General features: G+C 45.5%; 1 protein-coding gene across 4 annotated transcripts in view; it reads left to right on the forward strand.

Moving 5' to 3' along the window:
• The window catches only part of KCNIP3 (potassium voltage-gated channel interacting protein 3), a 119023-nt gene extending 92901 nt beyond the window's left edge, over positions 1 to 26122 (forward strand). For 2 of the 4 annotated variants that reach the window (XM_083184583.1, XM_083184584.1), the window contains 6 exons: positions 3818 to 3887; positions 21106 to 21179; positions 22327 to 22434; positions 23285 to 23389; positions 23486 to 23548; positions 23892 to 26122. In XM_083184583.1, the coding sequence (XP_083040709.1) occupies positions 3818 to 3887; positions 21106 to 21179; positions 22327 to 22434; positions 23285 to 23389; positions 23486 to 23548; positions 23892 to 23939 (468 nt within the window). In that variant the 3' untranslated portion in view covers positions 23940 to 26122. The remainder of the gene's footprint in view (positions 1 to 3817; positions 3888 to 21105; positions 21180 to 22326; positions 22435 to 23284; positions 23390 to 23485; positions 23549 to 23891) is intronic. The other 2 variants (XM_083184582.1, XM_083184585.1) reach the window with 1 other exon arrangement.
• The last annotated feature ends 899 nt before the right edge of the window (positions 26123 to 27021 follow it).

Consider the following 27021-nt stretch of genomic DNA (forward strand, 5'->3'; position numbering starts at 1 on the left):
GATGTAACCATTGGCAGCACTTCGGTCAAACATCTACCTCCTGCGTAACCCTATGTACGCACAGCATGGCCACTGGCAGTAAGATGGCAAGCTATAGTAACTGTGTATGGGATCACAATCACAAACAGGGTGGTTGCTACACCCCCACATGGGATACAGTCGTATTGTCGACCCGACTTAGGTCGACAGTCATTAGGTCGACACTGTTGGGTCGACAGGCAACAAGGTCGACAGGGTTCTAGGTCAACGTGGATGAAGGTCGACAGGGTTTCCAATCTTTTTCTAATCACGGCACCCTAGAGTATCAGAATTATTCCAAGGCACCCCTAGGCCCCAAAAAATATATATCAAATGAAGTAGACTGTGTTTATATGTGCTTCTTAGGTTCAGTTATGTGGTAAAGGGCAGGATTTGGTTCTGACTGTACACATTTTATGATTGGCAGCCACCAGCACTGGTTTTGTCCAGAAATAATTGATCATAAATAATTTGAATTGGTCCTGGACGACCCACCCGAGGCACCCCTGCAAGTGTCCCGAGGCACCCCAGGGAGCCTAGGAGCACAGTTTGGGAACCACTGGTTTAGGTCAACAGGTCGCGAGGTCGGCATGGGGTTTTTCACTTTTTTTGGAGCCGACATGTGCCGTCAGGTGGTATTTCATGCCCTACCATCCACTAGGGCATGGTGGGAGAATAAAATAGTGTGCCGAGCACAGCGAGGCACCGTGCCTGCTAGGGGCTGCGGTTGACTTCCAACAAAAAAAAAAACTATGAAAAAACCCATGTTGACCTTGTCCCATGACGACCTAGACACCTGTCGACCTTCATCCATGTCGACCTACAGTAGGAGCATGTTTCATCTTTGCTCCTTTGACCATGGCTAGCCATGGCTATTCTATTGTTCTCAGCTGCAATACAATACGTATTGCAGCTGAGAACAATAGAATAGCCATGGCCAAAGGAGCAAAGATGAAACTTGCTCCTACTGTAGAACCTAGTTGACCTTGTTGTCTGTCGACCCAATGGTGTCGACCTAAGTCAAGTCGACAATACGTTCCACACCCCCCCACATATGAGTCACCACTCCCCCATTGCTGCACACAAACTTTCTATGACTGTCAATCACTTCGCTTATAAATCATTGCTACCAACAAAGAAGTAGGAAAATAAATTGCTCCACTGCATACAAAATCATCATTGAATCCATCTCTGAGGGGGGATGTTCTAACATCTGCACCCCAGCTCCGTCCCCTATCACCGCCCATCGCATTCATAATTATCGCATATGCACTAACATGCCATATATGCGATAATTATGGCAAAGGACTGCTCTTGCGTTAAAATCTGTACTTTGTGGTGAGTCAGCGGCTCCCACCTCCATCCCTTACCCGGCTGCTGCTGTGGGGGGCTGGCTCTCCTCCTCCCTGCACCTGGAAGAGGATCAGTGCAGGGAGGAGGTGCAGCTCTGTGCTGCTCGGACAGAGGTAAGGGGGGGGGGGGGCGATGCGGGGCGGCAGGGGTCCGTGCGGGGTGGCGGAGGGTCGCGTTACAAGCCCATAGGCTTCTATGGGGCATCAGCAGATTTTTCTGGTGATGCACCCTGCCGCGATAACCCGGCGGGGGATGCTTAGTGCATCCCAAAATGCGGAAGAAAAACGATAACTGGGTTTTTACCGCATTTTTAGCTTAGAGAATCTCCCCCTGAATCAGGCCCAATGTTTGACTAAAGGTTGGGGAAAAGCAGATAAATAAGCTCCTGGTGAGTACACTCTGGGAATGTTCTTATTCTCACTCAGTATATACTGATGGAAATGTGTTGAGTTTTAATTAGAGATGTGCTGTCTCATTCTAGTCAGCTCACCCTATGCCTGGGAATACTGATTATTTAGGTTGGTCTTAGGTAGTAAGTGCTAGTGAGCTTATTCTCCTGTTTCTGTTCATAGTCGTCTATTGTCACGGTGAGGATACTCTTCACTATTCTTGATGATTGTCCTATTTCTGCTGAGTCGTCTACTGTCAGGTTTAAGATACACTCCTGTTTCTGCTCAGAGTTGTCTAATGTCAGGGTGAGGAGATACTCTCCTATTTCTGCTCAGAATCGTTTAGTGTCAGGGTGAGGAGTTACTCTCATTGTTTCTGCTCGGAGCCATCTAGTGTCAGGGTGAGGAGATAGTGTCCTGTTTCTGCTCAGAGTCGTCTAGTGTCAGGGTGAAGATAAACTCTCCTGTTTCTGCTCAGAGTCGTCTATTGTCATGGTCAGGAGATATTCTCCTGTTTCTGCTCAGAGTTGTCAAGTGTCAGGGTGTGGACATACTCTCCTGCTTCTGCTCAGAGTCATCTAGTGTCAGGGGGAGGAGATACACTCCTGTTTCTGCTCAGAGTAGTTTAGTGTCATTGGCCCTTATTCTGGTTGGTGCGGCCAGAGCCGCACACGGTGCTCTGGCCGCACAAACCAATCCCCGCCCACGAGACGGATCGCCACGGCCGTCCGTACACGGACGGCTGGCGATCCGCATAAAAATGGTGGAGGCGTACGCCTCCACCATGGTGGGAGCTGCCCCCTGCATTCGATGGTCGTCGACCATCGAAGGCAGGTCCGCACGCCCCAGCAGCTCCCGCAAGCTGAGACCACACGGACAATCGTCCGTGTGCTAGCTTGTATGGGGGCTGAGAGCTGACATCCGGCGACGTCAGCTTTCCGCCCCCATGAGTTGCGTCATACCCTCATTACCATGCATACGCCCCGCTTTTGCATGGGAACGCCCATGAAACGCGGGGCGTACACATAGGGAAATGAGGGTATGAAGCCCCTCACGCCCCTATACGCCCCCTTTGCGGCGGACGAAATACGTCTGCGGCGAAGGGGGCTGCACATGCGCAGATTGACCTCTGCGCATGTGCAGAATAAAAACATCGGCGGTACGGCCGCACGCGGGCCGTACCGTCCGAATTAGAATAAGGGCCAGAGTGAGGAGATACTCTCCTGTTTCTGTTCAGAGTCATCTAATGTCAGGGTGAGGATACTTTCCTGTTTCTGCTCAGTTATCTAGTGTCAGGGTGAGGATATACTCTCCTGTTTCTGCTCAGAGTCGCCTAGTGTCAGGGTAAGGAGATACTCTCCTGTTTCTGTTCAGAGTCATCTAGTGCCAGGTTGAGGATACTCTCCTGTTTCTGTTCAGAGTAATCTAGTGTCAGGTTGAGGATACTCTTCTGTTTCTGCTCAGAGTCATCTAGTGTCAGGGTGAGGATATACTCTCCTGTTTCTGCTCAGAGTCATCTAGTGTCAGGGTGAGGATATACTCTCCTGTTTCTGCTCAGAGTCGTCTAGTGTCAGGGTGAGGATATACTCTCCTGTTTCTGCTCAGAGTCGTTTAGTGTCAGGGTGAGGAGATACTCTCCTGTTTCTGCTCAGAGTCGTCTAGTGTCAGGGTGAGGAGATACTCTCCTGTTTCTGCTCAGAGTTGTCTAGTGTCAGATACTCTTCTGTTTCTGCTCAGAGTCATCTAGTGTCAGGGTGAGGAGATACTTTCACTCATACCAGAACACACTAGCGGTGATGATGGTTTTATTTACTAAAAGACCATTTACAATCATTTTAAATCGATGTTGGCCTTCAAGGTCTAAAACACACATTTACTAATAGATGATTTTTCATGTTAATTTCTAAATATTAGTAAATGTGTGTGTTTAGCCCTGGAAGGCCAACATTCTAAAATTATCCTTTAGTAATTATTCCCCTAGGTCTCTAGTTGTAGATGATTGTACTCTATGACAGCAATATAGTACTATACACCTGAACTGTTCTCTTTTTCTACAGGAGTGCCCTAGTGGATTGGTGGATGAGGAAAATTTCAAGTCAATCTACTCACAATTTTTTCCCCAAGGAGGTCAGTGAATTCTAAGAAGTCTGTCTGTCAGAGGACCTGGCAGTGTTTCTTCTAGGTGTGTCTCAATGGGTCGACCAGGTGTGTCTCATTGGGTCGACAGTGTCTAGGTGGATCCCAAGCGGTTGACACATGATAAAGGTCAACTTTGAAAATGCTTGGCATATGAAAAGGTTGACAGGAGCTCTTTTTCTAAGCATATCATACTTCCTTTCTTTAAGGGGGGTATTAAATCTGGGGGTCACGGCTGTCGAGCTCGGCAGAACAAGCCCGACAGCTTGTAAAGTCGGGTTCGTTCTGCGAGATCCCCTGCTCAATGCTGTCGAGGAAGACAGCATTGAATAGGGCCCGGCGGCCATCTCCCCCGATGGGAGATGCTCGCCGGTTATTGAATATCCCCCTTTAAGTCTCCAATTAGCCTGATATTGGATATAGCAAAATGGCTACAGCAAATGTAAATATAAGCCCAAATATCTTATGTTCTGACACATACTTTCAGAGGGATGTTACTTTATCTCATTATTTAATGTCAAGCTGACAAGTGTCACGTTAATTCATAACCCCATCACATTGACATTTATACAGTATGCATGTGAACAACCAGTTAGGTAATGCTGCTGTCAAACCTGAAAGCTGCTTGCCTGGTACTGCACAATGCAAAGATATTAAGATCTATGACTTCATGTAGCTAACTACACAGCACTGTGACCCAGGTGGCTAAAATGACGCAATAGATCTAGCCACACCCCTAAACTGCTCATCACATCCGTGGCTCCGTCCCTTTTTCCTCCTGGCTTTGCCCCCCCCCCCCCCCCCCCCATGCTGAGCTGGCTGCTCTCTCCCGGACAGAGCAGCCAGGAAGTCGGCAACCATGATCTGGTCCAGAAATTCAAATAAAAATGTTTTATAAAAAAGATTATATTTCCTATATAAGGTAAACATTACTGGTCATAATGATGAATAAAATTTTGCATCGCAATTTTCACACTTATTTTGCCAAATTCACTTGGCATTCAAAAGTTTAAAGGATGGAGTGGAGCTGCTGCATTCATTCAACATTTGTTGGTGGCTCAGCTGGACGCCTGAAATATTTGCGTGGCCTCCTTGGAAGGGGGCATTGCAGCAATGATATTGTCACTAGCCCCACCTCTTTTGTTACTGTGGTGGTATTGCCAGCACTTTTTGGCCTGCTGACCACACCCCCTGTCACACGTGGGTAACTAAAATGACCCCTGGTTGTATGCAAGAGAATGATCCCACCAGATCATTGCTTGCAATGTACAGAATAAACCAATGTTCCACCAACCTGCTACACAAACCTGTTTAATATTGGTTTTAGGTAATAAAAGGCATCTGGATTTCATTTAAAAAAAAAAATCAATTACATATTTATTTATTTTTAAATCCTAAAACAAATCACTAATACCACTTTCACACTGCCTAAATGTTTTTAAAAAACGGTATTTTAAAACGGCATTTAAAACGGGTCTGAGCCTTCACATTGCAGTAGATTACCGTTTTTAATACCATTTAAATACCATTCACATCAGTCAACCCGTTTTAATCCCCTGAACACGTCTCAAGGCAGAATGCAGGGGACAGCCTATCACAGGTCTGTAGTCTGTTGTTTTTACTAAATACCGTTTCAGAGCCATTCTCACTGCATAAAAAACGGCTCTGAAACATGTAGGACGTTTTGAAATACCGGTTATCTTTAACCGGTAAATCAACTCTGGCACTTTCTCACTGCAGCCTTAAACGTGTTGAAATGTGAAAAAAACGGCAATATACCGTTTAACAAGTGCAGTGTAAAAGGGGTATAACAAGGTTGTGCTAAAATGAAAAAAACAACATAAAAATGTAACTTTGTTTTTTTTAAATAAAACAAAACATGGGGCTATCCACAGTAGCGCACACAGGGAATTCTTTCTTTACAGTTGCATTATCTTTACACTTGAGAACCCACGAGAAATCGCATTTGCGCATGATCTGTGTCCACCTCTGAATCAGGTTCCCTAGTCAATACTAACTCATTTATATACATAAAACTGTATTTTGCATGTAGCAATCTTGTGTTACTGGAACACTGTACCCAAGGTTCGTATCAATCAAGTGACACAACAGTATGGAATTTATATTAATGGCTGCACTTTGCCTTTCAATAGTGAAAAGGTAACAAGACCCCTTTTACATTAATGTATATCCCACCGATCACCATGCATAATATAATATTATTCAGTTTGTATTTAGGGCAAAGGGAATAATGAAGAAGTGAGGGGTAATTGCCTCACTTATCATGGCAAACAAAATAAAAACAATAAGACTGTAGAAGCCAGCTTGTCTGGCTGAAAACAGCATAAACTCACCTGGCTATTGGCAGGAATCCTTAGCTCACACACTGGATCTGGGCCCGGGGGTTCGGCTTGTCTTGATTGACGGGCCGGCTGATTTGAATGACGGTCCAGGATAGGCTGCTTGAGGTCAGAGGTGGAGATTGATGGGGTGATGTTCTTGCTTCCAGAAGATTCTGCCTCTTGCTTCAGGAAAACGTTGGACTGTTGAGTACAGAAAATTATTAGCCTGTGTTAGAGATCTAAGATTTCTTATATTCTCTCTACCCATCTCTTTTCTCTCTCACCCCATTTATCTACACTCTTACTGCTAAACTATCTTCACCACTTTAAAATCTTTCCCTCTTTCTATTTCTAGCCTAAAACTGATTTATCGTTGTGGCATGTCAGACAGGCCTAAGCGCACTGCGGGGGCTCCCGCTAGATACGCTGCGCTAGGCGAGCCTGGGGAGTCTGCCAGGGCCAGAGCCAGGCCTCCATCCAGAGGTGGTGAGAGGGGGCTATCCCCTTCTCCTAGACGGAGGGCTGCCGGAGCGCAGGCGGGACCGCCCGCTCCGGCGGTTGTCAAGGTTGTACAGGGCAGGTCAGGGCGGCGTGGCGGTGCTGCCGGAGGCTCAGGAATCCCTCCGGCAACCCGCTCACGCCAGTCACGCGCGGGGGGGCGGGCGGCTAGAGGGTATGTGCCGGCACCCGTCCCCGCTGTGTTAAGCAGCGTCGCGCGGCGGAGCTCAGGCGCTAGGCCTGAGGCATCCGCCGCATCAGAAAAGAGGGATGCGGGTGCCAGGAGTCGCTCCGGACCCGCATCCACACCACAGGCAGGCAGGATAGGGAAGTCAAGGCGCAACGGTCGGGGGACCGGAGCGCAAAATAAAAGCAAAAAGGGGGGTGCAGTGCCTATGAGCACTGGGTGTGTAATGGCCGCCAGAGGTAGAACTGGCCGCAGGGGTGCAGCCACAGATGCTGCAGAGGGTGTTGCAGGCACTTCTATGCCTGGAGCGCCCTCTGCTGTAGGAAGGGGTAATAGCAGGAGGTCCCATAAAAAAGGAAAGAATAGGAATGTGGGGGCAGCGCCATCTGGTGGTATTAGTTATGATGGCAACCCCAGGGGACAATTTATTGAGGACATGAGGCATAAGCTAACTGATGCCGAATTTGCAATGTTTAAATCGGCCGTAGCTACGTGGCAGGATAATAGCGAGGATTCGGCTGAATCCGTATCCTCAAGCAGTGTCTCTGGTGAAGTGGATTCGCAAAGCAGCGAATCCGGTCCGCAAGAGCAAGCTCCCTTTGCTGTTTCAAACGGTGAAGGTGGGGGTAGTGACGGGGACCAACAAAGTGATTCAGAAATGAATCCGGTAGAAGGGGTTAGAAATTCTAACGCCAGATCTAGACGGGCAGCGAGGAGAAGGTTGGTCGCGGAGAAGGCTAAGGAGATCAATAGGGCACCACAAGGGGCCAGGAGGCAACCGGGTCGCTCATATGCGGACGCGGTTGCAGGGAGGAACACAGAGGGTAACACCGTGTCATTAGACACATCGGCGCTTACATCTATATGCGCAGCAGTGGTGTCGGCAGTGGCTCCTCTGTTAACCACCGGGCCAGGTGGGCAGGGGGACACTGCCCCTTCGGCAACTTTGGAGTCAGTATCTGACCTCATAGCCAAAGCGATAGCTCCAACTATTACTGCGGCGCGAGGGGGAAATGCCATTTCCTCTGCTGAAAGGGTATCGCCGAATGTCCCAACTGTGATGGGGGTTGTTAATGAACCTCTATTGACAGGTCAAGATTCCGCGGAGCAAGCCATGGAAGGACCATCGTCAAGTCAAGGAAGGGGTGTACGTGGAAGAAGGAGGGCAGCATCATCTGATACTGGTGAGTCCACGAATGATCCTGACTGGACAAATGATGATAATACCGGGGCTAGCAGTGGTGGGTCTGAGGATTCATCCGTAGAGAAGAAATCTAGGCGAAAAAGATCTGCAAAGTCTCGGAAGAGACGGCGCAGAAATGAAACCTCGGATTCCTCGTTGGCATCGACGTCTTCCGAAGATAAGTCATCTTCGGACGGCGTTGCGAGGAGGCGAAGGCGGAAGAGGCGTAGAGAATATAGGTCCCATAGCTCCGGATCCTCTAATGTATCGGTCGAGTCCGATGCAGTACAGTGCGCGAACACCGCTGTTAAGCGGGGCTTGCGCCCTAGGGCCAGGGATAGGATTAGAAAAGGGCGCTATGTAGATATCTTTGCTTTAACAAGCAAGGATAGGCGGGCCCTCCTAGCCGCAAGGAAGAAAGGACCCGCTAGCGAGGATGCCTTTCGCACTTATAATAATTGGGTTAGAGGCATACTTATTTTTGCGGCCTGTTATTTAGAGACACATCCAGATGAATATGTGAACCTGGTGAGATACCAGTTCCTTATTCATAAACTCTACACCTCTTACGTCGGTCCCGGTTGGCGGGTCTATGACGAAGAGTTTAGGAGGAAGCAGCACGGCCGGGAGGTGTACGATTTTGGTAAAAAAGACGTAGAGTTATACGGCGAAGTTGCCGAATCAGCTACACCTATTAGGGCTGCTGAGAATAAGGGGTGGGTAAGACAGTATGGGAGTAGGCCTTACAATAACATTAATAAGGGAGGTAATACTAAGCCTGGCCATGGTAAGTGCTACTCATTTAATAATGGGCAATGCAGCCTGGGAAACCGGTGTCGTTTTCGGCACCTTTGTCTCAGATGCGGAGGTCCACACGCAATCAAGGATTGCACAAAACCACCAACTGGTGGGGGAGGTGGGGCTCAGTCCACGTCAAAACAAAGCCGCGGTCCAGCGGCACCTGTCGTTGGATAGAGCCCCAACTCCAATAGTATTGGTCAGGATGTTACCATGGCTGCAAGATTTTTGCAGTCCGGATTTTCAGAAGGTTTTCAATTACCTGTTTCCGCTCCAATTAGTACGGGAACTAGGGGAAACTTACGCTCCGCCATGGAATATCCTGACATAATATCCCAAAAAGTTGAAGCCGAGGTAAAACTAGGTCGCATGGCAGGCCCGTTTTCAACACCACCAGTTGAGGGACTAGTTTTGTTCCCTATTGGGGGTGGTTCCCAAAAAAGTTAAAGGGAAGTTCAGGCTGATTCAACATCTTTCTTGTCCTAGAGGGTCGTCGGTCAATGACGCCATCAATGACGATTTGTGCACAGTTAATTATTTTTTATTTGAGGATGCTATAGACATCATTCGAAAAATTGGTCCTGGTGCCCTCATGTGCAAATTGGATGTTGAGTCAGCTTTTAGACTATTACCTTTACATAAGAACGCATTTCAGTACATGGGATTTAAATTGAATGGGGGTTTTTACATAGATAAATGTTTGCCCATGGGTTGCTCCATTTCATGTGCTTATTTTGAGCGCTTTAGCACATTTTTGCAGTGGTGCCTACAGGAAGTGACGGGAGCTGACAGCATTACTCATTATTTGGATGACTTTCTTTTAGTGGGTCCTCCAAGTTCTGACCTGTGCCTTAGGTTACTAGAAAACAGCGCTTGATTTATTTAGAGATTTCGGGGTTCCCGTGGCAGGGGAAAAAACCGAGGGACCTTCTACTAATTTGGTGTACCTTGGAATTGAAATTGATTCCGAGCTAGGTCTGTGTAAACTTCCTCTAGATAAAGTACGCCGGCTACATGACGAAATACTTTATGCCATCGGGGCTGCTAAGTTAACACTTAGACAGGCTCAATCTCTATTGGGCCTGTTTAATTTCGCGTGTAGAGTTATACCCATGGGCAAAATATTTTGTAGAAAACTTCAGCGAGCGACCGTCGGAATTCGCAAACCACACCATTTTCTACGTCTATCTTCAGAAATGAAGAGGGATCTGAAAGTGTGGGAAATGTTTCTGGATAATTTCAACGGCATATGCATATGGCAAGCTCCAGCCGTTGCAAATGCGGAGTTGGAATTATATACAGATGCTGCAGGATCTTCCGGATTCGGCGCATTCTATGCGGGACGATGGTGCGCAGATGCCTGGCCCGAATCTTGGGCACGAGACGGCATGACCAAGAATATGCTATTATTGGAAATATTTCCAATAATGGTCGCCTTAGAGCTCTGGGGCGCAGAATTGGGAAACAGGGAGGTTGTCTTTTGGTGTGATAACCTAGGGGTGGTCCAATCCATTACGCAACTAAGGTCAACCTCTCTCCCAGTTTTGCGTATTCTAGCACGGATAGTGATGATGTGCTTGGCGAACAACATTACGTTGCGAGCCAAGCACGTCCCAGGCGTACTTAATGAAGTAGCGGATGCATTGTCCCGTTTCGAATGGGTGAGATTCAGGCAACTTGTGCCTTTAGCCACGAAGTATGGTGAACAATGTCCATCTTTTTTATGGCAGGTGCCTCTGGAGGGGTAGAGGAGCTGGCCCTGCGGTCGCTAGCGCCGGCTACCTTTAGAGCTTATCTGGCCTCATGGGAGCGCTGGAGCGAGTTCATGCTTGAACATGGTGGCACAGGTAAGAGCTCTAAGCGTCTTATTATTGCCTACGTAAGGAACCTGTACATGGAGGGTAAGTCCAGAAGTTTTGTTGGACGTTCTCTGGCAGGCATATCATTCTTTTTGCGTCTTGGTGGGAAGAGAGACATCACCAAGTCTTTCATCCTTTCCAGGATGCTAAAGGGATGGGCCAGAACCAGGCCGGTTTTGCCCGACAGGCGCCGGCCGATTGATGCCGGCCTGTTGCGTCGAATCTCGAAGTCCCTAAGAGTAATTTGCTCAAACGATTACGAGGTTCGACTTTTCAGGCTGGCCTTTGCCATGGCTTTCCATGGGGCGTTCAGAGTAGGCGAACTGGTGTCCGCAACCAGGGCATCTCCCTCGCCTATGCTGTTCGGCCATGTCGACGTGCACCACGACGGTTTATGGTGCAAGATACAGCGCTCAAAGACCGATGTAGCGGGCAGGGGTCAGTGGGTCCATTTGGGTCGGAGTGGCGACCGCCGGATCTGTCCGGTGGCGGCGGCTCTGGCTTACGTGGAGTTGCGGCCCCAATTGCCTGGGGCCTGGCTGATGCACATCGACGGGTCCCCCCTTACTAACTTCCAGTTTAGGTCGGTTTTCAGGCGCTGTATATTGCATCAGGGTCTTTCTCCAGCCGACTTTGGGACACACTCTTTCCGTATCGGCGCCGCTTCGGCAGCCGCTGCGGCGGGTTGGTCTCAGGTCGACATACGAGCACTCGGAAGATGGCGGTCTGGTGCATTTAAGCGATACATCAGGCCGACATAGTCCAGTGAGCCCATTTGAGGAGTAGCCGCTCGCCCAAACGCGCTTTAGTGTTTGGGGGGCCTTGAGGAATTTTTTGTGTTATCACCAGTCTTAAATTAGGCTCTAGCCAACTGGTGGAAGATTTGTGTTTTTTGCCTCAAGTCAAATCGGGCGACCCACCCCCCACCCCACCCCACAATATAAGAAACAACAAGTAGGGACTATAAATAATTTAAGTGGGTCAAATAATCAATTAGTCTTAAATAGATCACCCAAATCACAGTCCTAGTAGTTATCAACAATTTAATATAGAACTCCAAAATCACCTTTAAGGGAATCTCCCGGGCCCGTTAAAATTTTGCCATATGTTTGCCTTTATTTCACTCTTGCTAACATTATCTATCATTTCGACTTACAGGTCAACGCTTGGACACCAATATGATTTGGATGGTGGGGCATTCATTTATTTATTGGTTGTCCTTGTCCCAGGTGACCACGGATACGGAACGTTTCCCTGAAACGCGATTTATCCGTTGGCTGGGGCGTAGAGGTATGAGGTGGTCCGCGTTGAGGGGTCTTTTGGATGAGTCGGTTGGGTCATTTGGTTACCCACTTTTTGTCATCATTCACTTGGGGGGCAACGACCTAACGCATAATTCCGGTCTCAATATACGATTTGAGATTAGGAATTTATTGCTGGATCTGATCAGAGAATGGCGATTTTGCCGTTTCTTTTGGTCAGAGATTATACCTAGAAGGGTTTGGAGAGATGCACTCAATTCAGGTGCCATCGATTTGGTACGGAGGCGGATCAATTCTGTAGTCGGCAGGGCTATAGTATCGGAGGGCGGAGTGGTCGTCAGGCACGAGGCCATATCCTTTAGAAACGAGACCCTGTACAGGCCGGATGGGGTACATCTCTCTATAGTCGGCATGGATTTGTTTTTTTTTATAATTTGATAGACGCATTGAGAAGTTTAGAGGTTTAGTTGAGGGAGTTTTGTCATTAGGTTGGTGGCGGGTCAGTTCAAGTTTGAACTGATATGGCGGAAAGAACGGTAGTTTAAATTAGAGCTGTATCTACACTTAGCTGGTGGTTGATGTCGAGATGTGGGCATCACCGATCCAGGTGGGCCCACATCTGGACCTTAACGATCATCTACTTCGGATAGGGTAAATTGTTGCGGACATTTGTAGTTTAGGGCAGGTGGCCCAATTTTTTGATGACTCGAGCAGAGTGGTGAGCTCTGCCTTAGTGATATTGCGAGGTCAGGGGCAGAAGCAGAAGGTCAACCCCCTGACCTTAAGGGCAAGTTGCCCCTTTTTGAAAAGTCCGCTTACAAATTGTGCCGTTGTCTTGGACGCTGGCAGGTGGCCGGTCCTTGGCAATTAAGGGCAGGAGACCCTTAGATCCGGAGTTTGTTATTTTTATTACTTTGTTATTTTCCAGCAATGTTATTTATCTTGCATGCCGTTCTTTGCCCGCCACCTTAGTTAGAGCAGGGACATAAATTTTAGTTAGATTCAAATAGGCCGCCCCTGCTCAAAATAAATAAGCCGTCCCCTTTAAGCCCATTCAGTTGTACGCGTCTTTATTTCTTAGATAAGTAGCGTGAGTGTGGATGAATGCCTATGTCTGTGTGGAGTTTAAGCAAAAGACAACTCTTCATAAATGACAGATCAATAAGGTAAGACATGTTAGAGTAGGACATTGTGTGCAGAGTATATCACCAAAGGTTCCTTTTAAAGTACTTGTGGGATTTAGCCTGTGACTTCTAAAAGAGTAATTATTCCCCTTAAAACCAGTTCCGGTTAAGGTTTAGGGGAATTAAAGTGTTTTCATCCAAAAATAGAATTCTTTTATTTGGTAAGCAGAATTTTAATATCTACAGCATCTGCTTTCGCAAAATTAGCAGAACACTCCTGGGCCCTTATTCAGATCTGATCACAGTACAAATTTGTTCTCAAAATGAGTAAAACCAGGTGCACTGCAGGTGGGGCAGATGTCACATGTGCAGAGAGAGTTTGATTTGTGTGAGTTATTTTGTTTCTGTGCAGTGTAAATACTGGCTGCATTATTTTTACACTGCAATTTAGATTGCAGTTTCGACACACCCCGCCCAAATTTAACTCTCTCTGCACATGTTACATCTGCCCCACCTGCAGTGGGTCATCACGCACAAGATGAACAGAGACAAAAGCCCCCCCCCCCCCCCCCCCCCAGTGCACATAGGGCCTTATTCTGGTCTGTGCGGACGGAGCCGAATATGCGGGCAGGACCGTGCGTCCTAAACCCCGCCTTCCATACGGATCGCCAACTCCGTCCGTACGCGGTAAGAAGCTGTCCGAACGGACCGCACGTGTATTTTTCATGAATACACCTCCTCCATCTCAGGGAACCTCCCCCATCATTCGATGGTCGCAGAACATCGAATGCAGGGCCGAGTGGTCTGCCAGCTCCCGCAACCTCAGACCACACGGGCATTTCTCCGTGCAAAAGCAGGGATCTGGGCGGGCAGCTGACATCCGGCAATGTCATATGTCCACCCCCTACACGTGCGTCACGGCCTCATTACCATACGTACGCCCAGCGTTTTCATGGGAACGCCCATGAAACGTGGGGTGTAAACATATGGTAATGAGCCCAAACAGCCCTTCACACCCCTCTCCACCCCCTGTTCGTAGTGTACACATTTCATGCGGAATGTGGCCGTGCGTTCGGTTCGCACATGCGCAGATACGCCTCTGCACATGCGCAGACACAAAACATAGGCGGCCAGAATAAGGGCCATAGTTTGGTCCATTAGATAGTGAATTTGCTTTTTTCAAGTGAACCAGAATCAGATCCTAAGACTGTAGCTGCAATAGGTCAGCTGATATGACGAGCCCTAGGAAGACTTAAGGGGCATACACACTAGATCACTTAGAGATGAAGTACGGATCGCTCCATGTGTACACCCTATAGCGTGCAGAGATAGAGAGTGCATGCACTGTCTATCCTGCTTAGATCGCAGTGATTCGCCTATAAGCGTGTGCTGAGTGATCTGCGCTTAAGCACCTCGCTCAGTAAAGGGATCAAGTCACCTCTTGTGTACATAGCTTTAAGCCTTGTACACACGGTGAGATTTTGGCTAGTGGACAATTTTAACTGAGCAATTTTGACTAGATGCACTGGAGATTTTGGCAAGCGATTTGGTCTAACTAATGATAGTCTGTGATCTAGTCAAGATTGCCTTGCCTGCAAAGTCTATAGGGGTGCACACACGGGGTATTTTTGCTACACTGTGTATTTGGCCACAGCTCCCGGGGCTGGCAGAATGTAGTTAGTCATCTCTCTGACAGCTTAACTACATCTTGATACACACAGGGCTCAGCCGAAATCGCTGGTGCTGAGTCCCGTGTGCTTATATCTGCTATGCGATACTGACTTTGCAGGGCTGCCCATCACTATCTTAAGCAGGAAAAACACTAGGAAATTTTGACTAACTTTCCAGGCAATTTTGACTAGTCAAAATTGCCTGTCAAAATCGCACCATGTCTACACCCCTTTATCTGGTGTTACCATTAGATTTGACTAAACTTGTGAGGTGCCAGTTTACAAAGCTAATAATTACTGCTACCACCCGGATCAGTTTGCAATTATCCGTTCTCTCGTTTCCCTTTTCCACAAGCAAACACTAGCTATCGATCTGAGAAAACCACTAAACCTAAACGACCAGTTACGTGTAATGTTTCAGAGAGATTTTACAGCAGCTGTGTGGCAAAGTGAAATACAGTGTTCAGTCACTTCCAAACGCTGTAACTAAACACAAGAAGGCTGCCATGCACAGAAAATAATCATTACCCAGTATCGCAGCTCTGTTTCAGCTCTGATAAGTTCCTATGGAGAAAATGTATCAAACATCGGACAGAGATAACGTACCAACCTATCAGCTAATGTTAATTTTCCAACACAGCCTGCCAAATGGCAGTTAGAAGCTGATTTGTTGGTTCTCTTTCTCTCCCCAAGGTTTGATACATCTTTTCTTAATCTATAAAGAAATACAGTATCTGTATATTTGTTAGCTAATAGCCAAAGCATTTTGAATGAAGTCATCCCTTTGGGTCATTTAGTTTATGTAGCTCCTGTCTTTCTTTTTTAGAATAATCACCTACCCTCTTACTTACCTTCTGATCTGTTTCAGTATAGCAATTTGAGCTTCCAGTAAATATATCTTTCCAGTTTTCACCTTAAATGTCTTGGGACCTTGAATTTGAATGGTTTAATTAAAATAAAGTAAAACAGATACATGAGTCTTTGTTGGATATATATTTTGTGCATTTCCTAGCAGTACAGTGATTTACTAATGTGAAGTAAAAGAGGGGAAATCACATATGCCAGCTCCAGTTAAACACAGATATTATTTAGTACAATTGCATGACCCCTGCCCAGGGCAGCCACTAGTGGGGAGGGGCTGCATGGACTCAAGTCCTGGGCCGAGACAAAAAGGGGGCCCAGGACTGGAGTATAATTTGTCAGAAACAAAGTTCACATTTCCTTTGAAGAAATGTAGAGGTTGAGTAGTGTGGCCAGTGCTGTAGACACAGGAGGTCTCACCAGGCATGCCGGGTGATGGAGGGAATGGGGCTGTGCCTAGTTTGCCGGTCCTGGGCCCCACAATTTCTGATGGCAGACATGTCCCTGCCTATATTATCCCTGGTGGAGATATAATCAGGCTCCTCGGACACCCCTACATACTTCCTGGCAGGGCCCCATGTTGTTGCCTATTTTGAATAGAGGATGAGAAATGTCGGTGGAAACAGCAAGTCTTCAACTTTCTTTCATACCTGAATTTTGACTTCTGATCTTAATGGATTCACTGCAAGAGATGTCATCCCTGGCCTTCCAGATCCATCAGCCCTTCCACAGCCTCTCAGTGGTTTAAATGGATTGATCCCTAAGTGACAATGTTGGATGTTGTTATGTCCTCAGTCTTAGACTAAAATGAGCAAATCACTGCAACTTATAATACAACTATGATTTCACACCTATAAAACATAACTGCAGTCACCACTTAGGGACGCTCCTGCCTCAATAGCCTCTTAATTCCGCGACAAAGTCCTTCACTCCTCCTCACCTTAGCTGGCCATCAACCCCCACTATACAATACCTTGCTCTTCTGAAATCTCATAGTATTTTTTTGTATGATTTCGCACTGGGAATTTTTTTGCCAATAGTACCTATTGGATGTATAGGAAGGTAGGTTTATACTAGGCAGGATTTACTCCAATTCCCAATTTGTGACCGCAATGTATGCAAATGAAAGGGTTGGAGGTGCTCCCCTAAGTCAGAAAAACAGTATCAATTGTACAAAAGATTTCTTCTGAAATCTCCACATTTCCATTCATCTCCCCTTCACCATCACCCAGAGGCGCTTTAAAAGAGGAGGAAGCCACATCCGTTTGGGCCCCTCCTCTCTCCTGGACAGCGCCGCTCTAGTGCACATTGCAGTACGGTCTGAACACTAGAGGGCTCAGACTCTGGAAAAATGTCCACCGCAGCCTTTTTTTGGGCCGATTCCGGAGGAATAAGTATTAAAAATGGGTGCTATGTGTGCAGTGTGGGCCCCCTTGAGACTTAGGGGCCCGTGTGCCCTATGCACATTGCACCCATTATAAATACGAAACTGTCTTCACCTACTGCTTGCTTGTGTCTACTCCCCGTTCTATTGTATGAAGATATTGTTGTTTCTATGACATTTATGGTATAAGACTTTGTTTTTCAATGAGCTACTGTATGATTATCTGTGGTTTCTCTATACTAAGGGGTACATTTACTAAAGCTTCTAGAACTGACTAGAGTTGATGTTGCCCATAACAACCAATCAGATTCTATCATTTCTCTATTGCATCCTAGGAAACAATAGACCGAATATGATCGGTTGCTAAGGGCAACATCATCTCTTTTCATTTTTAGAAGCTTTAGTTAATTAACCCCTAACTCTTTATAGATTATGATGTTTGTCTTATATTCTGTTTTTGTTTGTTTTATACTCTTCCTATAAGTTTTTCCTCTATTCAATTAAAACTCCATTAAAAAAAGGAAATCTGGGAAGGTTTGTCTCATATAGGTGCCCTTGTTGCAGTATTATGGAGAGTTGTGCTGCCATGGGTATTTCTTTTGTAAAGTCTGATGGAGCCCAAATGAGATGGGAAGGTAGAGAACTTGTGGTTATTATTTCCAGTAAGAAGCTTCCTTGTAGCCGTCCAACAGTAGATGAAGGAGAGTTTTCAGGGTCAATTAGTGAAACAGTAAGAACATGCTTAAAGAATAAAGCATTGCAGGCAAATGGCAGCAATTCTATGATACAGTAACTCAAATACGAGCATTAAAGATGTCTCATTTTTCAGTGGATAGGTTCAGCGGTGTAACTAGGTGCCATGGTGCCCGGAGCAGGGGCATATTTCGCGCCCCCCCCGGTAATGAATAGGGGGCGTGGCTAACATGTGTTGGCATGTTACATTTGAAAAGAAAAAACTTAAAAAATAAGACACTATATAAGACGCTGTAACGGAATCTGCTGCGCTATATAAGACACTGTAACGGAATCTGCTGCGCTATATAAGACACTGTAGCGGAATCTGTTGCGCTATATAAGACACTGTAACGGAATCTGCTGCACTATATAAGACACTGTAGCGGAATCTGTTGCGCTATATAAGACAGTGTAACGGAATCTGCTGCGCTATATAAGACACTGCAACGGAATCTGCTGCACTATATAAGACGCTGTAACGGAATCTGCTGCGCTATATAAGACACTGTAACGGAATCTGCTGCGCTATATAAGACACTGTAACGGAATCTGCTGCGCTATATAAGACACTGTAACGGAATCTGCTGCACTATATAAGACACTGTAACGGAATCTGCTGCACAATATAAGACACGGTAACGTAATCTGCTGCGCTATATAAGACGCTGTAACGGAATTTGCTGCGCTATATAAGACACTGTAACGGAAACTGCTGCGCTATATAAGACAGTGTAACGGAATCTGCTGCGCTATATATGACACTGACGGAATCTGCTGCGCTATATAAGACACTGTAACGGAATCCGCTGCGCTGTATAAGACGCTGCTGTAACGGAATTTGCTGCACTATATAAGACACTCTAACGGAATCTGCTGGGTTATATAAGACGCTGTAACTGAATCTGCTGCGCTATATAAGACACTGTAACGGAATCTGCTGCGCTATATAAGACGCTGCTGTAACGGAATTTGCTGCACTATATAAGACACTGACGGAATCTGCTGCGCTATATAAGACACTGTAACGGAATCTGCTGCGCTATATAAGACACTGTAACGGAATCTGCTGCGCTATATAAGACGCTGTAACGGAATCTGCTGCGCTATATAAGACACTGTAACAGAATCTGCTGCGCTATATAAGACACTGTAACGGAATCTTCTGCGCTATATAAGACACTGTAACGGAATCTGCTGCACTATATAAGATGCTGACAGCTGTAAATAAATATACCTGGGGTGACAGCAGCAGCCAGAGAGATTTACCCCCCCTCCCCCCCCCCCCCCCCCCAGCCCCACGAATCCCCCAAACCACAAGTTTATTACTAAGTTTTTTTAAATCATTAATTAGCTTTAAAAAAAAAAAAAAAAGAAATCCACCTTGAAAAACTTCTCCTCCTCCAGGCCACAGCCAGCGTTTGGGAAGGCTGTTGAGTGTTGACGCTGCTGTAGCCAGGGAGGAGGGAGTGAGTCAGGTGACAGGTGACTGGTTCTGGGAGGAGTCGAGTGCTGCTGCGCTGCGCTGCCCGGAAGCCGGACCGAGCAGCAGCAATTTAGACAGGAAAGAGGACTGGAGTCAGCCGCCCGGACAGTGCGCTTGGCGGCAGGGAACGCCGGGCGAGCAGGGCAGGAGGCAGGCGCCAGGCGGGGAAGCTGCCACGCACGCTGCCCGCCGTTACCACTATTTAGTATGATCCTTATGCAGGGATCATTTGCGGAGGGGGGGCGGGCCGGCGGCGCCATTCGACCAATAGCCGCCCGGAGAATGAGCTCCGGTGGCTCCGCCCTCCCTACGCCTCTGGATAGGTTATACATGATGAACAAGGTGTTGAAATGTTTTCCCTTGGATCTAAGGACAGTGGCAGTGAACGGATTTGAGAGGCAGCAACCATTATAATTACATAGATTATTCTTTTAGCATTGTCAGTGACTTGCCTACCTTAAATAAAGTCTACTTGAATGAAGTCACTCAGCTTTGTAAAGGTTCTTTGTAACCTAATAGCTGCGGCCTTCGCATAGAATTTAATAGTCTGATTTTAGAAGTGTAATTGGTCTGTATATGATGTGCAAAGATGCCTCTTTATCTGTCTTCGAAATAGTGATTACCTCCCACCTGGACTCTTAAATATGTTAAGGAAACATGAAGTTAGAGATGTGCACACATGTGAGGATAAGGACTAATCGCGCTTCATTTAGTGTTCTGACTGCTGTGCATCATATCATTAAAATGTACCGAAAATCATATGCTGGTTTAGAAATACATTTTCTATCAACGCCTTTAGTGCTGTATTCTTAAAAGCATGCGGGGATACAGCATACCTTCCAATTTTTTAGATGAGGAAAGAGGGGCAGCCGCGTGATCCCGAATGTGCACAGCTGAAAGAAAGAATTCCCATGTATGCATAATGGCCCTTATTCAGACCTGATCGCAGCACAAATTTGTTCTCAAGATGGGCAAAACCATATGCACTGCAGGTGGGGCAGATGTAACGTGCAGAGAGTTAGATTTGGGTGGGGTGTGTTGAAACTGAAATCTAATTTGCAGTGTAAAAATAATGCAGCCAGTATTTACCCTGCACAGAAACAAAATAACTCACACAAATCTAACTCTCTCTGCACGTTAAATCTGCCCCACCTGCAGTGCACATGGTTTTGCCCATTTTGAGAACAAATTTGTACTGCGATTAGATCTGAATAAGGGCCCATGTCTGTCTTCTGAAATACCCTTGCAAATTCCCATCTAAAAATATATAAAAGTAAGTGCATTGTGTTTATATGTCACAGTTATCTGGTGAGGGAGAGGATTTGCTCCTGTTTGTCCACATATGTTATAATTGGCAGCCACTAGCACTGGATTTGCCTGTTACATTGCACATAACTAATATGAATTGATCCTGGTCCACCAACCCAAGGCACCCCTGTAAGTGTCCTGAGGCACCCCAGGGTGCCTAGGCACACAGTTTGGGAACCACTGGTATAGTGGGTTTTAATGTATTCATTTCATTTTGGAGGCATTTCGGCTCAATGCTGTTCCCCAATGAGCCTAATACAGTTCTGTTTTTTATATCTTGACCACTTAGCAAATGTGGTAGATAGAGCGCAGCTACCATGCATCTAGCATCTGGTCGTACAACCCAAGTTTTAAAATATAATCGCGAGCAATGCTTCCGAAAATATTATGTAGCTTATGCGCTATTTTTATTACAAGAATCGAGCAATATTTTCTGTATCCTACTCATGGTAATGATATTTTAAGTAATTACTATTAGTGAACTCTGGACTAATGATTATTTCTCTCTCTATCAGTAGATGCTACAATGTATGCGCATTTTCTCTTTAACGCCTTTGACCTGGACAGGTGCGGTGCAATCCGATTTGAGGTAAGACCCTGAAAGAATAGGAAGTATTGTGATTGTGATTGATTGTGCGGAGTCTAGAAAAGTGTGACACAACTAAATGCAGCCAGGGGTCAGGGTAGTGGTCAGGGCACCCCTAAATACAACAGTAATGCCCCCATGACCCCCCCCCCCCCCCGCCTAATTGTATTATATATAACATTTGATTACAAGCCCTCAATTGATGATTGGCAATTAAATATTATAATCATCATCATCATCATTCCTCCTCCACATTCCTATTCATCATTCTTACACCTCATGATCATCATTCCTCAATCTCCCCATGCTGATTCCTCTACCTCCCCCTCTCCACCAGTGGAGCTTCAGTACTGCTAACCTTATTCCTCTCCCTCTCCACCAATGGGAGGTTCAGTAATGTTCACCTCATTCCTCTTCCTCTCCACCTCCACCAATGGTGCTTCAGTGCTGCTAACCTCATTCCTCCTCTTCCTGTTAGCGCCTGCCTTGCCGCTACTTCTGACAATGACTCCTGCTAAGTGCTTAGTGTGCTGAGCCTGTCACTGTGCTCTGCTCTGATGCACCTCTATTATTATTATACACAGCAGCTTACAACGGCACACACATGCACAAAGGCAATTGCGGGTGAATGCGGCAGGTTCCGCCCACAGGTCAAATGCGCTGTGATGCTCACCATCCACACCACTCTTCTTAAGGCCCTGCATACATATTTACTAAGTAGGGGCAGTCTGTACATGTCCTTCCTTACCCATTCACACTCCATTCGAATGGCATCTGGTACAGAACAATTAAAATATTTTGTAGTTACTGATAAATTTCGTACTTACAGTACTCAACCAAGCATCAAATCACACCCCTAATCCAAGTCCCATCCTAGTCTCTCATTAGTCACCCCTGAATGCAGCATGGGTGCTCTTTATGCCTGTATAGATGACTTACTGTTTATGCTTTTTGTAATAACTTTTACAGAATCATTTATTAGAAAGGGAATTTTATTTATCAGGAAATCTGAGTCTATGCAGACAAGTTACTGCACTAGCCAATCGCACAGCCATGTCTGAACCACAAACAGCACACATACTAAGAGGGCACATTTATATCATGCGGGGCACGTGGTAATGCTGGTTTCCTCCTATTGTCTACTCCATAGGATTTTGTAGTTGGATTGTCTATTCTACTACGAGGGACTGTCCATGAAAAATTAAAATGGGCTTTCAATCTGTATGATATAAATAAGGATGGATACATCACCAAGGAGGTAAGTCAGAGTAATGGGTAAAGTATGCTATGGGTAAAGTATGCTATGTAAATATTTACACAATATTTATTAAAGGTCACTAATCTGAAAATACTAGTTTGCGTATATACTGTAATAACACAAAACAATACATATGTAAAGACTTATGGCCATGGCGGGATTTAGAATTTAACCTCATGGGCCAATTACACAACACAAGCAGTTTGGCCGGGCACTCAGTAGACAGACTGGACGACACAGGTCAATAGCTGGCATAAATGCGACAGGGGTTGGCGACCAAATGTTTTGTACGACGGCCTTATTGTGGTTCTGCAGCTAGGGGGCAGCCAGTAATGTGTGAGCTCTTTGCCGTGTAGCGAAGGGATCGCACTCTAGCGGTGTACCCGCAAGGCTTTATCAATTAACATTTTTAATAATATAGTATGAAATAGATATCAGTCTCTATTTTTTTATATATACAGTAAATAAGAATTATGTTTTTGCTAACATTTCAAGGGGGTGGGGGATCATTTTTTTTTTTTTTTTGGGGGGGACACACCCATAATTAAAGGGTGCACAACAGCCAATGGGCATGAATAACGTGGGCAACAAATATTTCAGCTCCCCCATTCTGAGTCGGGGTTTGGGTGCCCAAATTCAGGTCATTTTACACTTCTAAACCAGGAGAATATACGATAAATAATAATCTATGGGTAATCGTCCAACTCTATATCACATATTACTAACGGGTGCCCAAAAAAGAAATGAATTGCCCCATGAAATGTGAACCTTACTTGGGGCTGAAATTTGGAACTATGGGGCATTTAAACTATTTTGAGGTTTTAATGGAAAAGGTTTGTTCCACATTTAGGAGATGCTGGCCATAATGAAATCCATCTATGACATGATGGGCCGTTGCACTTATCCCTTGTTACGAGAAGATGCCCCAATAGAGCATGTGGAGAGGTTCTTCCAGGTGATATGACGATTACAGTATATTCATATTGAAAATATATGCATGACCTTTTCCTAGGCTGACGTTTAATACTGGACTATTCCACTTGTCTTACAGAAGATGGACAGAAACCACGATGGAGTTGTGACCATTGACGAGTTTTTGGAGACCTGTCAAAAGGTGTGTTGTGTGTCTTCACCATGTTTTTCCACCTGTCTTCAAATAGAAACAGACCATAAGTGGTCACTCTGGACACAGGGTGCCGGTTAGTGAGGAAGGCATATTTTGATTTGATGGGCCTAATTTTAGATGTGATGTTTCTCAGCATCTACCATAGCTTTACCTGTCCAATTTTGTCCTTGTGAATTCAAATATGTCCACCTTACTGACAGCCACCTCGAGCCTACAGTAGACATGACGCTGCTCAAAATTCGAAATCGTTTTCCAGTTGGCTCCTGGATTTCACCAGCCAGATGTATCTTCAATCACTGCATTTGGCAATGTTGTGTTTTTACCCCAACAGGATGAAAACATCATGAGGTCCATGCAACTGTTTGAGAATGTGATCTAGAAGAGGATGAAGCACTCCACCCATGCCAGCACTAAAAACGACCCATCCCAAGGAAAGTGCCCACATTTGGATCACATCCACCACCCCTCTTGCTTGTGTCACAGTCAATGGATGGTGTAATCGCTCTCCCAGGGAACAGATGATCCTACTTACTGCCCGTTTGCACTGATCCCTTCCTACTCCTCACCATAACAAACTTACCTTTATAAGGACTGTTTTATATGATTAGAGTAACAAAAGCACATTCATCTCTGCAAGGATTCTTAAATCAGGGATTTTTACAGAAAGCCGCTCTTGCCTGAGACCAATGAGGGGTGGATGATATCGGTCCCCAAACATAACCGACATAAAGACATAACATTTTTTGTGCAGAGATCTGAAAAGCTGCCAAATCCCCCTGTCCCCTGAAAGCACTTGCAAAATGACCACTACCTCTGCTATGTGGCTGCATCCATTTTACCCAACCTACCATGGCACTAAAAAGGTTATAAGATGAGGTATAGATATGATAGGAATTTTGCTTTCATGAAGCAAACATTTACCATTTTAGAAGTTTTTGGGTTAGGTCCTATACAAAATCCCAATACTTAGTACTTTAATTTTTCATATTAGAGCATACCTTCCCATAGTCTTTATTTAGGTGGAACTGCCCAGAAAGCAGGTGTGGCTTTGTTGGAGTATCCTTGCAGCTGAACCAATTGGTGAGGACCTCTCTGATTCTTCCTGGAGACATGTTGGGAGAGAGGCCAGTATACAAATAAATGACAGCTCTGTATATGTGTTTGCTGGCCTCTCTGGGGGAGTGGGGGCCTTGGAGAAGATGAAGTGGAGAATGTGTCCAAAGCAGCCAATCAGCTTCTGTGATTTATCTAGCAATGTATATAAAATGACTCTGATTGGTTGCTTTGGGTAACATCCATTTTATCTCGGTCCAAGTCTTCATGCATCTCCCTTTGGGCACAGGGCCAGTGAATGTTTTTTTGGCACCATAGGCAAAACCTCTGTTTACTGCTCCCACAACCACCTACACACCAATACCGGCTTTCCTGAACCTCAGGTGGAAGTTCAACATCTGCTGCTTGTATTATGTTCAACAAAGATGCCTATCTCAACGTTATCCTTTATTTTGTGATAGTCAGACTCAGGGGCGCCCACCCGATCCTTGAGCCCCGAGGCAACTGCTTGGGTGAGCAGGTGAAAGTATCCAGGCACATGTTATACTATTATAGCAACCTGCAGCGGCCAGAGAAATCCTTAAAAAAAAGCACATTGGCAAAAGGAAGAGCACAGGTCATAAAGCATTATCCGAATTCACCAAAATGGTCTTGGAGGACTCAATATTTATCGACACTGAGAACAGTAAAGAATAGTATTTCATATATTGACCATTGCTTCTTAGAGAATTTCGTAGTCAGAACTTTAGCAAATAGCAATCAGCTATTACAATAAGCAGAATTTACTGCCATGGATAGGGTGTGAATCTATGGGGCAAAAGGCAATAGGCCGACATCAAACGGGCGACAGATATAAAACGTCAACAGTGGAAAAGGTTGACAGGGTCAAAAGGTCAATGTGACATGGTTGACACATGTTTTTTGAGCCAAATCTTGTCACTTTTTTGTGTCCGCCATTAGTACAAACCCTCGCAGGCTTGCTTCGCTCACCACGCTTTGGGGATTGCTCACTATTCCCTATAGATGGATGGTTAATCAAGCAATTGTTGGAAAAATAGAAAAAACATGTGTCGACTATTTGTGTGTTGGCCATTTTTATGTCATTTTTATGTCAACCTTTTAAACTTGTCTATCTTAAGCACTGTTGACCTAACTAATACAGTACATGTAGACCATATGTTGTTGACCAATAAATTGTACATACATTATCTGGAGATGATGGATGCGGGTTATATTTAAGTGCTGATTTTTCCTAATTTTTACCATACACAATCACATTAGTCTTTCAAAACAATGCAGATCCACTGATTGTTGGTAATATATATACAACCAGCTTAAAACTATTTTTGAAAGTACAAGTTGAGTATCCCCTATCCGAAATGCTCGGGACCACGAGCATTCCGGATAGGGGAATATTCCGGTTTTTGGAATAAATTGTTTTAGCCATACTTACCTGTCCCCTGATGATGTCCGGTGGTCCCTCGGCGTCCACGCAGTCCCCGGGCGTCCACAGCAGGCCTCCGGCATCTTCTCCGGGTCTCCAGCGGTCCCAGGAATGCATTGCGCGAGTGTGCGCGCGCACCGGTGACGTCACCGGCGCGCGAGCACACTCGCGCAATGCATTCCTGGGACCGCTGGAGACCCTGGAGAAGATGCCGGAGGCCTGCTGTGGACGCCCTGGGACTTGGTAAGTATGAAAAGAGGGTTAGGGGGGGTAAAAAAAAAAAATAATTTGAATGATTCCAAAAACCACGGTTTTTGGAATAATTCGGATAAGAGATATACGGATACAGGATACTCAGCCTGTATCACATGATCTAAAATGTTGTGTTAAGGTTTTGTGATTTTTTTTTTTTTTATGATTAGAAGCCATGTTATAAATTACAAATTGGGTGATATTTAATAGGATGAAAGATTCAGAAAGTGAGAGATCTGGTAAGAAATCGCCATATATATATTTTTTAAAGCGGCAATCATGTACACCACAAAGTCAAACTGGTTTTGCAGTGTAAATGATTGCCGCTTTAAAAAAAAACAAAAAAAAAACTGGAGATTTCTTACCAAATCTCTCACTTTCTAAAGCTCTCATCCTATTACATATCCCCCTTTATGTCAAGGTCATTTTTGTGAATTCAGATATATTGCTTTCATACATTGGTTTTAATTTCTTGCTCTTGATTTTTATAAACTGTCATGAAGGGACACAGGACTAGGAATATTGGGATTATATTTGGGATGGTGTCTTCTGGGCACTGTCAATATCTATTTCTGTCTACAAAAATGCTTTTATTCATATTCATCTGGGGTGACAGACTGAGGTGAAGGAGAAACACCTCTCTGAGACATCAGTGGCCTAATAAGGAACATCCACACATTCTGCGATTCTACATTAATATTGATGATGATTA

The sequence above is a fragment of the Crinia signifera genome, chromosome 4, assembly GCF_055691185.1.
Source record: "Crinia signifera chromosome 4, ASM5569118v1, whole genome shotgun sequence".
Taxonomy (NCBI): domain Eukaryota; kingdom Metazoa; phylum Chordata; class Amphibia; order Anura; family Myobatrachidae; genus Crinia; species Crinia signifera.